The 16,742-nt window shown below is 38.5% G+C and overlaps 1 protein-coding gene across 11 annotated transcripts in view; it reads left to right on the plus strand.

The window, feature by feature from the left end:
• Window positions 1-16,742, plus strand: part of kiaa1109 (KIAA1109 ortholog) — a 420,067-nt gene that overhangs the window by 21,018 nt on the left and 382,307 nt on the right. For all 11 annotated transcript variants that reach the window (XM_043674034.1, XM_043674040.1, XM_043674039.1 and 8 more), the window contains 3 exons: window positions 11,795-11,914; window positions 15,653-15,769; window positions 16,186-16,264. In XM_043674034.1, the coding sequence (XP_043529969.1) occupies window positions 11,812-11,914; window positions 15,653-15,769; window positions 16,186-16,264 (299 nt within the window). In that variant the 5' untranslated portion in view covers window positions 11,795-11,811. The remainder of the gene's footprint in view (window positions 1-11,794; window positions 11,915-15,652; window positions 15,770-16,185; window positions 16,265-16,742) is intronic.

Here is a 16,742-nt window from a genome sequence, read left to right on the forward strand (position 1 = left end):
CATTGGCTAATTTTAAAAAAAGGTTTTCTTCTATCTTGTTTCAACCTATCATAATCTTGATATAATCACCCAAACTCAAAGGAGAACGATCCAGCATCTCCCACCCTAACCTTGTAAATAAAATCCCTCATGGATGTAAGTTTGCTCGCTGAGCTGGAAGGTTTGTTTTCAGATGTTTCATCACCATACTAGATAACATCATCAGTGAACCTCCAGTGAAGCACTAGTGGTATGGCCTTCTTTTTATTTATATTTAGGTTTCCTTGGGTTGATGATGTGATAACCTGGGGTGATGTCATTTCCTGTTCTTTTTCTCAGAGTGGTTACCTACTATGGTGATGAAATTTCTGAAAACAAATCTTCCAGCTCAGCAAGCAAACTTGCATCCAGAACTGCAACCTGAGCTACAAATCTTCTCAAAACTTGCTTAAATCCCGCACGCCTGTAATCATCTGGTCAACTCATGTGTACCCTTTCAAGGATTCTCATGTTCTTCCTAAAGTTTGGTGACAAGAACTGGATGCAGAATTCTAGTTGTGACCTAACCAGAACTTTATAAAGATTCAACACAACTTTTTTGTTTTCACATTTGGGTACCCAGAACTAACTTGCTCCTGACTTGATTTACAGCCTTAGTTTAAATCTGGGCAAAAGAGCTGAACTCCAAAAGTGAGGTGAGTGTAGCTGCGCTAGTTCCATACTTGACCAAGTTATTCTAATTGACCATCAAGATACCCGAGCAAAACAAGAGTTGATGGGAATAGGGAGAAAGCTGGTCATTAGTTTGAGACATACCTAGAATAAAGGAAGATAGTTTTGGTTATTGGAGTTCATCCCAGCCACATGACATAACTATGCGAGTTCCTCAGAATAGTGTTCTAGGCCCAACCATCTTCAGCTTCATCAATGACCGCCCCTCCATTCAGGTGTGCGATAGGAAGGTTTATTGTGCATTCAGTAATGTTCAGTACCATTCATGACTCCTCAGGTACTGAAACTGTCCATGTCCAAATGCTGCTAGACCTGGAGAACTGTCCGCTTTGGGCTGTTGAGTGGTATATTACATTTGTGTTATACAATTGTTAGGCAATAGTTGTCTCCAGCAAGAGAGAATACAACTGATATTCAATGGCATTGCTTTGGTCGAATCCCTCCAGAGGATTACAGTTGACCAGAAACTGAACTGGGCCAACCGTAAAAATACTGTGATCTTGTGGTCAGGTCAAAGATTGGAATTTTGTTGCATTACTGCTTGGATGGTGCAGTTTCAATAATATCAAGAGGCTTCACAATATAGAACAAGCCAACATCTTGTTTGAATAGAATAAAATATCCTGTAGTGTCACATCTGCTTCATTTAAAAGTATAATGAAAAGCTTTTACAATGTCTAACTCTAATGGCACCGTCTTAGGTATGAGTACCAAGGTACAAAACGTGGATACTAAAGAGAAATAAAAAGTAGTTGCATTACTTTACAGAGTTTAAAAAATAAGTTAGAAAGAAGGCATCATTAGAGGACTGACATTACAATCAGGTAAACAAGTTTCCAATAAACATTACATTGTAGCAGCTCAGCTCAGAGCCTCAGCACATGGTCTGACTGCCTACATCTGACCCCAGTTCAACAGCTATCCCTGCTCCATTCGGAGCTCCAGTCTGCTCTGTACTGGCACTCAGCTGCTGCAAGGTAATTTTCGCGCCTCCCGCATGCTGATCTGGAGCTGCTCCCCCATGCACTGACCTGGGTCTCTCTGCTGCTGCTCCAGGTTAAGGGGAGAGAAAAAAGAGAACAGGTGGAGCAGAGGAGCTCCGGCAGGAGCGTGTTACTTTGCTGCCATCTTGCTGCATGTTGTTACACCCTACCTTTAACATTCACTCCATCCACCATGGATGTACAGTAGCAGTGATGCGTATCATTTACAAAATGCACTGCAACAAGTCACCAGCACTGCTTAGATACCATTTTGCAATCTCACTATGCCTATCGCATAAAAGGGTAGCAAATGCATGGGAACACGTCGACTTGTACGTTCCCCTCAAAACCAACAATGATCCTGATTTGCAAATGTATGGCTGTTACCTCAGTGTTGCTGGATCAAAATCCTGGAACCCCCTCCATAGTCACATTGTTGGTGTATCTAAGCCAAATGGATTGCAGTGGTTAAATGTGGCAGCTCATCACCACCTTCTCCATGACATTGGGAATGGGAATAAATGCTGACCAAGTCAGTGACCCCCATGTCCCATGAATGGATGGATAAAACCATTTCAGTTCTTGATTATTTATTAACTATTATTATTATATCATACTACCTTCAGAGAACTTTGCCCATAAGTCCCAGGTTCCTCTGTTCGTGTACATCTATTTAACAGTGCATTAAATCTCATTCTCCCACCCAACTTTTTTATATTGTGCTGATCACAGCTCCTTCCTTGAACTCTTTATTCCCTTGCAGTTTTCTTTCTGGTGCCACCTAGTACTTCTGCTTTTGAAATACAGTGCATTCTTTTGCAAACATTGCTGAATCACTTTGGGAATTCTTAATTTAGGTATTATTGTTGTGTGATCGTATGATTTACTGTTGACATAACATTTTGAAAACTTAAATAGGAACAGGTTAGGCTTTTCCTTCCCTTTTAAGGAAACATTACAATGTATTTCAGATGCTTGAGGCTGGGAGGCTTTCTCTACTGACACTACACCATGGGTGTTGATGTAAATTTAGTTGTTTTACCCAATTCCTGTTATTACCAATTGTATGCCTTGTCTACATTAGACTTAAAATAATAAAACTCTATGGTTAACACACTGTAATGTGATATATAACTGTTTAATCTTCCGTGGCCCAAAGTATATGCAAAAGCAAAAAAAAAATTATATTTGCAAAGATTCATTTTAAACAACACTTTGGATGTGAAGGTAAAAAGATAAGGTTTGAGGTGTCCAGATGGTAGTCAGGTGGACATTCTGGTACATGAAGGTATGTACAGATTTTATCAAAAAATGCTAACATGAAGATATAGTGGCTTTGGGGACTTTGCAAGTGCTGCTGTTTGAGAAATATCAGCAAACCCTTCTGGAGGATTCTCCTGCAAAAGCAGTTTGATTAGAGCTACAGTCACCACACTGGATCCACAAAAAGGTTTCTTTTTCCAGAAAAAGGAAAGCTGAATTGGGAACCTTTTTTCAGCAGACCTCTCCCCAACTCCTCCAAACGACATCTAAAGTAGAAACTCTAATCTGGCAGGATGTTTCCGGTAAGCAAGCTGTTATCACAAGACTTAAGTCTACCAAAAAATGGTTTGTTAAAATTAGTTTGTGTTCTTTCATTGACCTTTTCGAAAACTCGAGCAAAGTATCCACAATATGAATTTCAAGATGACGTCCTCAAAATATATTAAATCTGTTGTCTCCATGACATTATACAATTATAATAAGACTTTTATTATTGTATTTGCAAATCCCTTTGTATTAAATTCTTAAATGCATGCATGCTAGCTTTCTGACCTTAATGTTCAGGGGCAGCCAAGTCCTTCTGAATACTGACAATTCCCAATTTATATTGCTTTCTTTTATTGGCCAGAGTATTGAACACAGGAGTTGGGAGGCCATGTTGCGGCTGTACAGGAGATTGGTTTGGCCACCTTTGGAATATTGCGTGCAATTCTGGTCTCCTTTGGAAGAATGTTGTGAAACTTGAAAGGGTTCAGAAATGATTTACATGGATGTTGCCAGGGTTGGAGGATTTGAGCTATAGGGAGAGGCTGAATAGGTTAGGGCTGTTTTCCCTGGAGTGTTGGAGGCTGAGGGGTGAACTTACAGAAGTTTATAAAATCATGAGGGGCATGGATTGGATAAATAGACAAGGTCTTTTCCCTGGGGTTGGGGAGTCCAGAACTAGAGGGCATAGGTTTAGGGTGAAAGGGGAAAGATATAAAAGAGACCTAAGGGGCAACTTTTTCATGCAGAGGGTGATGTGTATGGAATGAACTGCCAGCGAAAGTGGTGGAGGCGAGTAGATTTACAACATTTAAAAAGCATCTGAATGGGTAAATGAATAGGAAGGGTTTGGAGGGATATGGGCCGGGTGCTGGCAGGTGGGACTAGATTGGGTTGGGATATCTGGTCGGCATGGACGAGTTGGACCGAAAGGTCTGTTTCTGTTCTGTACATCTCTATGACTCTATCTACACTTCACATTCATGCTTTTATATTTTGTTTTTGTATACCTGTTAATGTTTTGGAGTTCAATGTTTGTTTTGAGTTAAAACCTCCTGTTTGCATATATTGGAGCAATCTTTGATATGATGGAGGATTTCCAGCATTTGTTTTCAAACATTCAGAGGATGGAATGGACACATTAAATGTTTTATCATGTTTATTTTCAGGTTGAGTTTGAGGGCAGCATATTTTTAATATATTTTGGTACCAGAGAATGATTTTTAAAATTCTGTTGGCAGCGGTGTGGAAAGCCAATAAAATGTAACTGCAATGTAGGTGTGTATTTCAGATTATCTAGTTCCATAAGAGTATTTTTAGCAATATTCAAAATGATTTTAAAAGTATAAATAACTGAAATTTGAATGGTGAATTGGCCTTTTCTGCGCGCTACTGCACAATCTTTTATGTTACATTAGCTTTCCTAATTGATGCAAACCATCTGTTATTTTGAATGTGTTACTTTTTGTGAACAAAGCTTTACTCATATTACAATAGATATTGAACTTTTAATTCTGTTGTTAATTACAAAAACTGAAGACTTTCCCTTTTCCAGCTATTTTCTTTCTTCCCCTGGTTTCCTTAGCGTACGCAGCAAGCAAGCCAGTTTGTGAATGATCTCTTCCAAATTCTTAGTTTGAAACAGCTGTTGAAGGCAGAGGGGAGTCACAGGGTAGGTTCAGAGGGGCAATTTCATTTCTTTTCATTTTGTTTTTTTCCAGTTTTTGTATTCCAGCTTCTGTATTTGTATTGCGCTGTACTTTAAATGTCCTTATGTTAAACTATGCTCGTTTGTTTTAACTGTTGATTTTCAAAAAGTGTATTCCCTAACTTATGACCAAACCTTACCTTTCACCCATGAGCCTGCAGGGTCTTGGTATACAACACTGGCATAGCTGGAAGTATTCTTTGTACAGTGTTTTCTCTATCTTGAGTTCCTTGTGTTGATCCACAAGTGCCTTATGAGAATTCTAATTTCAAAGCTGAGAAGCCATTTCTCGCTACTAAGATGAAATGAAGCATGTTTTATTTTTGTCTTTACTTTTGGTTGCTCAAAATATCTAGAGGCAACCTTCCTTTTACATACAGCAATGAATAGTAAGTCTTTTGCTCACAGGGAGTCAATAAACATGGCTGAAAAGAACCTGCTGATAAATTACTATAGTGTCTGAGGTAGGAATTTGATGGGATGCCCTGTATGTTGTTCATCATCCATTTCCCCCAGCCTACATTTACTCCTGTTTGAATAATACATCAATTTTATCCTTGTCATCCTTATTGCCACGTTCTTCCCTGGCTATGCTGCTCCCCTGTGTAACCTCTGTGCTAATATACAACTCTGTGATATAGCTGTAGTATTGTACTCTGCTATCTGAAGAAGAGCTTTTGAAAAAAATAATATTTTCATCTGTACCATCACTCTCTCAGGAAGTAAAAAGAGAAATTGCTGGAGAAATTCAGCAAGTGTAGCAGCTTCTGTGGAGAGAAAAGAGTCAATATATCTTGAGTCCTTCTTTAGGACTGAATGCCTGCTGCATTTTAGAAAGTCTCTAATCTAATCGCTGGTTCTGTTAGATGGTTATTTTAAATTTGTGTCATCTGCTTATTGACTACTCTGTCATTGAAAGAAACATGAAGCTTTTTTTACTATTGCAGAATCCATCTTGACTTTCAATATCTTTAGTCGGGAGTGTAGTGCTGGAAAAGCGTGGCAGGTCAGACAGCATCTGAGGATGCAATAGGTAGATGAAGGTGGGGGGAGAAGGTGATAGGTCGGAGAGGAGCGTGGAGCAGATAGATGGGAAAGGTGATGGATAGGTCAAGAGGGCGGTGCTGAGTTGGAGGCTTGGGACTGGGATAATGTGGGGGGAGGGGATACGAGGAAACTGGTGAAATCCACATTTACCCCATGTGGTTACAGGGTCCCAAGGCGGAATATGAAGCATTCTTCCTCCAGGCGTCAGGTGGTAAGGGTTTGGCGATGGAGGAGGCCCAAGACATACATATCCTTAGCGGAGTGGGAGGGGGAGTTGAAGTGTTTCGCACGGGGCAGTGGGGTTAGTTGGTGCAGGTGTCCCAGAGATGTTCTCTGAAACGATCCACAAGTTGGTATCCTGCAATTTTAAATGAAATTGTTTTAAGTAGAACAAAAATGTTTCCCATTAAAATCAATGTAAAAGCTGTTATTAGGTTCTGGAGGACTTTATGCTTCAGAAATAAATAAACATGAAAACATCATACTCTAAATTGAAATACTTTGCTAAACATATTAGTAAATGATATAACTTTCTAAATTAGCATTTTTAAGAATATGAAAGTAGTACAGTGTAGTAGCTTTCTGTTAGCCTCCCAGTCGCTACTGATCCCGATTCCCGAGTCCCTCACTTGCCACACCTCCTGTGGCACTCATGGTTACTGTAGATCCTTTCCTCTTTCCCCTCTTTTGGTTTGCAGTCTCTTCTGCTCCTAACCCACCTTTTTGCTGTCTACCCTTCAATTTGCCACTTCTCCCAATCCCTAAATCATCCTCTTACTGTCATCTAACTTATGGCCTCTTTGTGCTGCTGATTCAACCTCTTACCCATCATTATGCTCATCAAACTTCCTGCTTCCTGACTCCAACTGAGCTGCGTCCTCTTGTACGTCTGTGCTAGTCTCTCACACCCTTGCTCATAATGAGGTTTCAGGAGATTGAATTAGCAAGTATGTGTGTTTGGGAATAGGTTTGGTAAGACTAAAGATTGATAGAAGGGAGCAAAGTAAAGTGGAAGCCAGAGATTTGCCAGCGAGAGGCTGGGTTAGGAATAGATGAGGCCACATCTCTGAGAGGGCTGACAGCAAGTGGGTGGTTTAGGAAGTGAGAGAACCTACTTCTGATTGGGGTTTCAGACCTGCATGAAACAACATTAACACTGAGCTCTCAATGCTAAATGTGAACACCAGTCTAACTAAATATCTGAAGTTAAGTTAAAAATGAAACAATATTATGGTTCAGTGATAAATGGAGATTTAAATGTAATGATTTTCTGTTTTACCTTCTGTTGATGCATTCTACAAAATCCAGTGCTAAGGCTGTGTTCCCTCTAAGTTGTGAGGTTGTGATGTAACCTGAAAATTCTTGTGTAGTTTTAATTGGCCCCTTTTAAGTTACCATTCCTGCCAAAAAAAGAAAGGCCTGCATACTTAACTGAATTAGCTAAGCACTCTGAAAAGATATTAGAGGATATGTTGGTGCTCAACAGCATTAGTTTTCCCAGCAATCCTGTTGATGACATTCTCTTATACCTCTTAGTAACAAGGACTGAACCTTTCTTGTTGTTTTTAGTTGTACTGGCATCCTGTGTGATATAATTGTTATTTTGCCATATTACTTAAAAAAAAAGGTTATGATGATAGGACATCCACCCAAACTGTTCATTTTTGTGTCTCCAGAGATGTTATCAAACTTGATGGGATTTTCCAGCATTTTGTTTTAATTTCAGATACACAGCATTCACTCTTTTATACTTTTTGACTGTAACAATTTCTATGTACTTATTTTAAAGCTGTTCCTGGCTTAGAACAATTATGCAATGCACTTTTTAACAATACAGCACCCAGAAAATTAAGAACTTCAACGCTTTTGTTATTTAGTTGGTTCTAATTGTTGGAGAAGTATTCTAACAGTAGATTTCCTTTTAATAATAATCTGCTTCTGATGTATGTGTGTGGTCAAACAAAGTACACATCGAAATGTAAAAGTACTTGCTGTTAAGTTTTACCATCAAAAGTCAATTATAATTATAAATCTAATAATGAAAATATCTGCTGCATCATTAGTGAAGTTAGGATTAGTCATGCCAAATTCAAGCATTGAATCCTGCAGTATATTATGAATAATATTGGAAACAGAAAAAGATGGGTGAGAGCCAATTTACACGCTTCTAAATTTAGCCTCTGACATTACAGTGAACAAAGCAGATTTGCAAATTAAATCTTTCAGGTATATACTTCTCAGTAGGTGAATTGAATTCCTTTCTACTCAACTGCATGCTCATGTGCCTCTTAATCATTCTCAGCACTTATATCATGCAATCATTAATATCTGCCTTTCACCACCCACCGAAGTGTGTAAGAAAAGTTAAGGGCTGGTGTTTGTCAGTATTGACTCAACTTGAGACATAATAAATACTATTTTTATACAAACCACATTTTAAAGTGTTGGAAGTACAGGGAACATTTAGACTACAAATACTCACTGTTAACTCCTCTGCTCAGATTGTTGAAGGGAAGCAGTGTTAGAACCTGGGCAGTTAGAGGGGGGAAAAAAAAACCTGAGACCTGTAGAAGTTTATTTTTACTGGGAAATCTTCTGTGTTTAAAAATTTCTGCAGTGCTGGTTAACCATATAACTTGTGCTGTTGAAGTCTGTCATTCTCTAATGTTGAGGCTTTTGTATGTTCTATTGTGTTATAAAATATGGTCTGTTGATTTTCTAAAAAAACATTATCTGATTTAGCACCTGGTACTTTCATGGACTGAAATGGTTTTAAAAAAGGAACCAAAAATACTGACTTTAAATGACTGATAGCATCACTTGTCCATAAGTGACCAAGTTTCAACTTGGATTAGGCGGCAGCAAATCAAAGTGAAGTTGATCCATTAGCAGTGAAAGCAGCCAGAAAACTCTCCCGCCCTGTCCCGAACTTAGGCACAAAAAGGCCTTCATCATGTATTTTTGTTCACACCTTTTGAGAATGCTCAAATGTTGGGAATGAAAAGATCCCTTGCAATTATGAAGCAAGGAGACCATTCTGACAACACAAATACACAAGCAGCTGCTTATGATAGAAGCCAAGATGGATTTTGACAGCAGAGCTAGAACCAGCTGGAGTTTTTGCTCTTTCTGCCTCTTGAAGAAAGAAATGCCCAGTGACAAAAAAAACAGAACATCCACAACATAAAAGATAACTGAAGTAACCAATGATGTTGATGATCCAAGACAGGAGGTGTAGTCTCAGGTTAAAACTTTGCACCTGAAGGACAGCTTTTGGACTTGAAATTGCATTTCCTTTTTTTTTGCTGGATATGATCCCTTTTTAATTTTGTACCTGAATGTATGGGATTACCTCCAGGCTATATAAATGAGGTTGTGTGTTTGTTGATTTTCTCGGGGTTAGCAGGTAATACAATTAATATCTTCTTCACTCAAGAAAACCTTGTAATTGGCTCTTTATTGCTGCAGTTTGACATAGGAAATAGAGGCGTACTGGGCACCTTGGCCCAGATGAATTCTATCCCAGGATGCTGTGGGAGCTGAGGCAGGAAATTGCAGGATCTCTGACACAAATTTTTAATTTCTCTGTGGCCGCAGGGGAAGTGCCAAAGGACTGGAGGACAGCAAATGTGGTTCCACTTTTAAGAAGAGTGGTAAAATTAAGCCAGGAAATTAGACCAGTGAGTCTCATGTCAGTGGTAGGGAAAGTATTGGAGAAAATTCTGAAGGAGCATAATACCACTTGGATAATACTTGAAAAAGCATGGGTTAATTAGGGATAGTCAACATGGCTTTATCAGAAAAAGGCTTATGCCCGAAACGTCGATTCTCCTTCTCCTTGGATGCTGCCTGACCTGCTGCGCTTTTCCAGCAACACATTTTTAAGCTTTGTCAGAAAAAGGTCATGCCTAACAATTCTGTTAGAATTCTTTGAATATGTGATGAAGTATGTGGATGAGGAAGTCCAGTTTATATGAAGTTTAGCAAAGTTTTTGACAAGGTACCATTTGAGAAAGTTAAACTGCAATGAAATGCCAGAAATTGGCTTAGTGATAGGACACAAAAAGGGTAGAAGGCTGTTTGAGTTGATGGAGGTTGGTGTCCAGTGGTGTACCATGAGGATCAGTACTGGAACCCTTATGCATTGTTACATAAATGATATAGATAAAAATGTGGGGGGCATGTTAAGCAAATTTGCAGACAACACATAGATTGGTGGAGTGGTTAATAGTGACTAAGATTGTTCTAAGATACAGGAAGATGCAGATGGTTTAATCAATTAGGCAGATGGTATTTAACTCTAAGTGCAAAGTGATGTGCTTTGGAAACAGAAACAAGATGAAGGAGTATAAAAGGAATGGCAGCATACTGGGTAGGTTAGAGGATCAGAGGGATCTGAGAGTAATTATTCACCGATCCCTGAAGTTGGCAGAACACGTGAATAGGATAGTTAAGGCATATCAGTTGGGGCATAGTGTATAAGAGCAAGGAGGTAATGTTGGAGCTGTACAGAGTGTTGGTCAGACCACAATTGTAGTAATGTGTGCAGTTCTGGTCATCTCACTATGGGAAGGATGCGGTAGCTCTGGGAGCGTTACAGAGGAGGCCCACCAGGCTGTTAGCTGGAATGGAGAAATTGACCTATAATGAAAGACTAGGTAGGCTTGATTTTTTTTTCTTTACAGTGGAGGAGACCTAACTGAGGGGTATAGACAAGGTGAATAGGGAGCAGATTCAAAGGGCTGATTGACCTAATTCTGCTCCTATATCTGTGGTCTTATGACCTGCTTGTATTGAAGTATAAACTCAAACTTCAAGTAAGGTCCAAATGTTAATACCTGGACACAAAGGAGACAGTTGGCTTTGCTGTGTCCAAATTCTTAGATTCTGTCAGAGAGATTTGGGAAAGAAGACTCTCAAACAGTTCTGCTATGCCAGGCAGGGAGGAAAGAACTATTCTTGTTTAGCCACTAGAATGCAGGTGAGGATTGTTTTGCTGAAATGAAGGTTGTAGAGTTCTAATAAAGACCGATGCATTGTCAGAGGAAGTATATTTGAGTCGACACAGTAGATTGGGTGAAGTGCGCTCTGTTTAAAAGGACACTGGAAGATTCCCCTTGGTGGGGCAAAGTAAAGAGACCTTGTTACAACTGGGAGGATCTTGGGACTTCAAACACCAAGTGTGCATTTATTCTGTGAGGACAGTGTAATCTTTAAACATAGCATAGAGTTTTCAGTTCTGGTTGGGAATTCATTGGGAATATTCTTTTTGTACTTTAGTATATTAGTTGCCTTCTAAATAATGTTTAGTCCATGTTGATGTTAGTTTGCTATTGTAAAACTGTTAACATTTGAAATCCTGCAATGCCATTTTCTGCATTGGTCACCTGTAATATCTCAAGTTGTTGATCTCTGTGGGGATTACATCACTTTGGGCTATCGTCTTTCATTCCTTTTGGAATTTACTCTACTAAGCCTAATTGAGCAGCAATGCAGAATTAGTTTGGGAAAAGCCATATCATGTATTTCTAGTGTTCTGAATAATTATCAGTGTCATTATTTGGTTTTATTATATGGAATGACCAGTTGATAATTTAAATCTTTAGTAAAGTGACTGCTAACTCCTCTGCAATATTTGAAACAATAGGAATTTCTGCATTGTAATGATGTATGCAGGTATTTTTAAATGAACACTTTAATTTACTTATGAGATGAGAAAATAATCAGGTGCTCAGTTCTTGAACGGTTTCTTAATGTAATTCAACTCAACAAAACTGGTATGTAATTGTTTCATTAATTCTTTTTTTCCCACCTACAGCTCTAGTTTAATTTATAATGGATCACCATTCAAGAGAAAACGAAAGCATCGTCCCATCCCTTACTGATTTGGAAGGTTTTCTTACAGAGCACAATTCTAATGTTGTTTGGTTGTTTGTTGGTGAGTGCTTACATTTATTGGAAAATGTGTTTTTAATCTTTTTATAGGTTTGTTTTATCTGTTTAAATGCAATAGTTTGCAAGTTAATTTATTGTTTCTGCCACTAGTGAAATATTCTTTGTTACGTGGTTGTCTGCTTTTTATGGTAATTAGATACCTTTTCTGAATTTTTCCGTTGTGTGTTTATTTGGGTAGTGGGAGGAGAGTATGGTATTTGTCATACTGTTATCTTTGGGGTTTATTTTATAGTTGGTTAGTTAGTTCTGGCTGATATGTGATGCAGAGTGATGATGACAGCAACAGTGGTGGGTTCAATTCCCACATCAGCTGAGGTTACCATGAAGGACTCTCTTTCTCAACCTCTCCCCTTCTCTGAGGCGTGGTGACCCTCTGTTTAAACCCTCACTAGTCATCTCTTCTCTGTAATGAGGATGGTACTATGAGGCGATTTTTATAGTGGCAAAATATGTTGCTACATTTAGGAGTGTCTCCAGTCAAGCTCAATGATAAAATTTCTGCTTGTGTAGTGTAGATTGGAAATGCTTTTCCTCCATCAAGGAATATGGCCCATGGTGTTCTGCTTTTAGTGATGCCAAAGTGAGCCATGTGACTCCCAGACTGTGGAAAGCAGCTTTCAAACTTTGGGCCACTGTAGGATTCACCTTCACTCTCTTGCGATTGCCTCCTGCAGCCACAGAGAACCAGAACCCACTTAGCAGTAACCTGGTGGTGAAGAGGACAGGGGGAAGGAACACGTAGGTGACTTAAGTTTGAGAAAATTTGAGTTAGTGAAAGGGAGATGGTGACAGGTCTGGTGCTTTGGGAGAAGGTAAAGCACTGGGTGAAAAAATGTAGATAATTAGAGAGAGAGAGACAACATGGACATTGGGCCTCTGATTTCCTCCGGAGCCAAGCAGTGTCAGAAAAATATAGTTTCGAAGAACCAGTAAATAGTTGAGTGAAATCTGGAGATTGTACTGTGGAAAGCATGGAAATGGAGAATGAGAGTTCTTGCTGTTTCCTAGGAGAATCATAAATTCCAATGCATGGTGAAGTGTAATGCAGGAGTGCTGAGTATGGGTTGTTTTCAAACTTGCTAATCAACTTTGGAGGAGGAGTTCTGCTCTTCCACCCTCCACTTGGCACAGAAGGGGAAGCAAAAACCTTTCTCTGCCACTTCAGCTGTCTTCTGTTTATTAATGATCAGTGGTTAATTGCTGTTGAACTGGGATAATATTTTTTGGGTGCATTTCGTTGAATGGTCCTAAAATAAAGAGCCTTATTTGCATGTTTAAATTGATCGAAGACTGATTTTAGGTAATCACCAGGATAACAAAAATAATGATTGGGTTCAAGATGTTGCATCAAGGAATTGCTGCATGTTGAACCTGTTTGAGCGTGCATTTTAGCCCTTTCCTAAAGAAGAAATGGAAAAATTAGTGAGACTATTGTGAATTTGGACTCTGTATGCCCAAATAACTGCCCAAGTGGCCAAGACTTTCAATTAGACCATCCCCTTGGGATGTAGAAACTTTAGCACAGTCTGGCCCAACTGAGACTTTGGCATCTCCATGTGTAAATATGGGATTTAAAATCAAAAGCATGCAGGTTGCTACTCATGGTAAGGTACCACCCATTATTATAGCTAGGAATTCTTGACCCATTACTTGGCTATCTGAAAATAAGAGTGAAGAATGATAGTCCAGTTTTCACTGAGTGTTCTTTTCCCTCCAGATTTTCTTGATGAATTGGATTACTAATTTAGTCATTTAACAGTTCCGTGGAATAATCCAAACCTGTTGCTTTAAAGGATTTGTATATGTAATTCAGTTGAGGATTAACTTTATTTTGAACTTCAAACATCTGAATGTTATCTAGCAGCCATCTAGGTTCAGAACTAAAACATGCTTCTGCATTGTGATGTTCCTGAGGTTACTGTTTAAATTTATGGCTGCATTGAAATATGCGTACAATATATTCATGTTTTATTGCATTGCAGTTGCCTTCTGGAAGTCTCTACATTAATAAATGGAGCATATTTGATCAATACTGTTGTTTTTGATTTCAGATTGAGATAATTTTGTGAATGAGCAAAATTTCCTTTTGCATTTTCAAAACTAGTGCTGTCTTCTTGTTTTTTGTCCACTTTTAGTTTTGATCCCTTTCCATATTCCAAGAACTAGATGGATGCTTTGATGTGGTGGGACAATGGAGGGCAGGATGCAAAAGACAATGTAGGGGTGGTGTGTAGTGTAATGATAGAATTGGGGTAATAATAAATTATCCTGTCAGGACTTGGTTCTGAATATCAAATAAAGAGCAACTGAGATTTAAAAAAAATGGATAGATTCAGCAGGTCCAACAGCATTTATGGTGAGAAAAACAGTTACTGGACATTGGTGACCTTTGTTAGAGTAGCTGTTTGAGTAATGTGGAGGTGCTGGTGTTGGACTGGGATGGGCAAAGTCAGAAGTTACACAACACCAGGTGATAGTACAACAGGTTTATTTGAAATTGTTTTTGGAGTGCTACTCCTTTGTCAGATGAAGTGTAAGGAAGTGCACAGGTGCAGAATTTATATGCAGAGAGATATTGGCAAGATGATTCCAGGTAATTAATAATGTCAAAAGATAAATACAGATAGTGGAGTCTTGACAGGCTGAGTAACAAGGGTTTGCAGGTCATTGGGCAAGTTGGTGTTTTCAGGAAGGTGTGAATGCAATGCTACTTGCTTGTCTGGTGGCAATACCAGTTTAACGAAGTAAATTGCAGTGTGAATAGTGATTCAGTTATGTTTTTATCTTTTCCTCTTCCTTTTTCTTATGTTGCCCATATTTTGTACTCTGCAGTTGCTGAATTTCCCTTCCCACTGTTCTAATATTCTGCCTTCCCCAATGTTTCAAGCTATTTAATAAGCTTTTTATTCTAGAAGTAACATTTCTCAACAGGAAAATGTGTCTGAGCTTTAGGTTTTTTGCTTTTGTAAAGGGTGTGAATGCTTCTAGCCATCAGTAATGGATCATGACTAACACAAAGTTTGACTTTCTTTTCCTGGTTTCTAAACTTGATAGTCATCTTGTAAGGTTGGATTAAATTATAAATTTAAGAAAGAATTGAGGTTTGATGATAATTTCCTACAGAGATTATTTTTACTATGCTTTATATTAATGTTCTCTAAGTTTGCATGTCAAAATGATTATGCATATCTTATGTACAAGGTAAAGTCACCTATAGTCTTATCAGATCATAGGGCTGCTCTCTCATTAGAGAGAGAGGGACGAGGTGGTGGTGTTTTAACTTGAGGGTTATCATGCCTTAGGTGACAGGAAAGGTTGAAGAGGAGAGTCCTTAATCATAACTTCTGCTGGTGCCAAATTGAACCCAGGCCGTTTGCGTTAGTTTGCATTGCAACGAGTTGCACAGCCAACTAAGTTAAGTAACCCCCTACTTTTTAATATGTGTATCATTGTAATCTGTTTGTTTTCTTGGTCTTTTTTACTTAGGAAAAGAACAAATATCAGTTTAAGAACTTTTTGGCCATTCAGTCATCTGGGCACAGAATTATTCATGTTTTAGATGGCAGTATTAAGGGACTGTTGCATGGCATCTGAGGCCATTCTTTAATTTACGTGTATAGTTATCTCCTGTGTTCACACACTTCAAGCTGTAATTCATTGGAGAAAAAAAAAATGAGTGTTTTGCTGAGGTAATCGATTAATGCAAGCTCTTTCTTTACAGCCACAATCCTATCATGTGGATGGATCATTTATCTGACTTACTACAATTCCCGTAATTTAGGATTGATACTGACTTTGGTTCTGAACAGGCTGTATAAAAATGGTTATGTTCACATTGGTAAGTTTTTAAAATAAATTTTGTTTATCATCAGCATTGAGACACCTTTTGAGGATTTATTCAGAAGAAAAATTAATATTTCATTCCATTTCAGATTTTTATTTAATTTGAAAATAATCTGTTTTCCTGTATTTTACAAAAGCTAATAAAATGCAAAAGAGCATAAAAAGCATTTTCAGAATATGAATTTACATGTATTCAAACCTGCTTTCCAATCAATTTCTATTTATGAAACCGTACGCAACTGAACTGTACAGTATGAAAACATTTTCAATTAAGCATTGTTATTCAAGCATGAGCCATATAGCCTCTGAACTCAGCTATTGAATAAAACCTTGTTTCTTCATATTCGTTTCAACAAATCTTTTGATGCTCTTGTATCACATAAGCTGATTAATTATCTACCTTTCTAATAGGTTCATTTTCATTCTCTGTACTATCCGGAAAGGTCATGTTTCGTGAAATATATTATATTAATGAAGATGTGTCGATCAGGTAGGAACTGATTCATACGGAACTGAAAGTTGAGCAATTTTAGCATAAATTCCTTTTCAATTTTGCCAGTGTGAATTTAAAAAACTTAAGTTAAAAGTCATAGAGATGTACCAAACGGAAACAGACCCTTCGGTCCAACTCGTCCATGCCAACCAGATATCCCAACCCAATCTAGTCCCACCTGCCAGCACCTGGCCCATATCCCTCCAAACCCTTCCTATTCATATACCCATCCAGATGCCTTTTAAATGTTGCAATCTTATGAGCCTCCACCACTTCCTCTGGCAGCTCATTCCATACATGTATAACACTCTGCGTGAAAAAGCTATCCCTCAGGTCTCTTTTATATCTTTCCCTTCTCACCCTAAACCTATGCCCTCTAGTTCTAGACTCCTCCACCCCAGGGAAAAGACTTTGTCCAATAGTCCTATCCATGCTCCTCATGATTTTATAAACCTCTATAAGGTCATCCCTGAGG

Source organism: Chiloscyllium plagiosum, chromosome 32, assembly GCF_004010195.1.
Source record: "Chiloscyllium plagiosum isolate BGI_BamShark_2017 chromosome 32, ASM401019v2, whole genome shotgun sequence".
NCBI lineage: Eukaryota > Metazoa > Chordata > Chondrichthyes > Orectolobiformes > Hemiscylliidae > Chiloscyllium > Chiloscyllium plagiosum.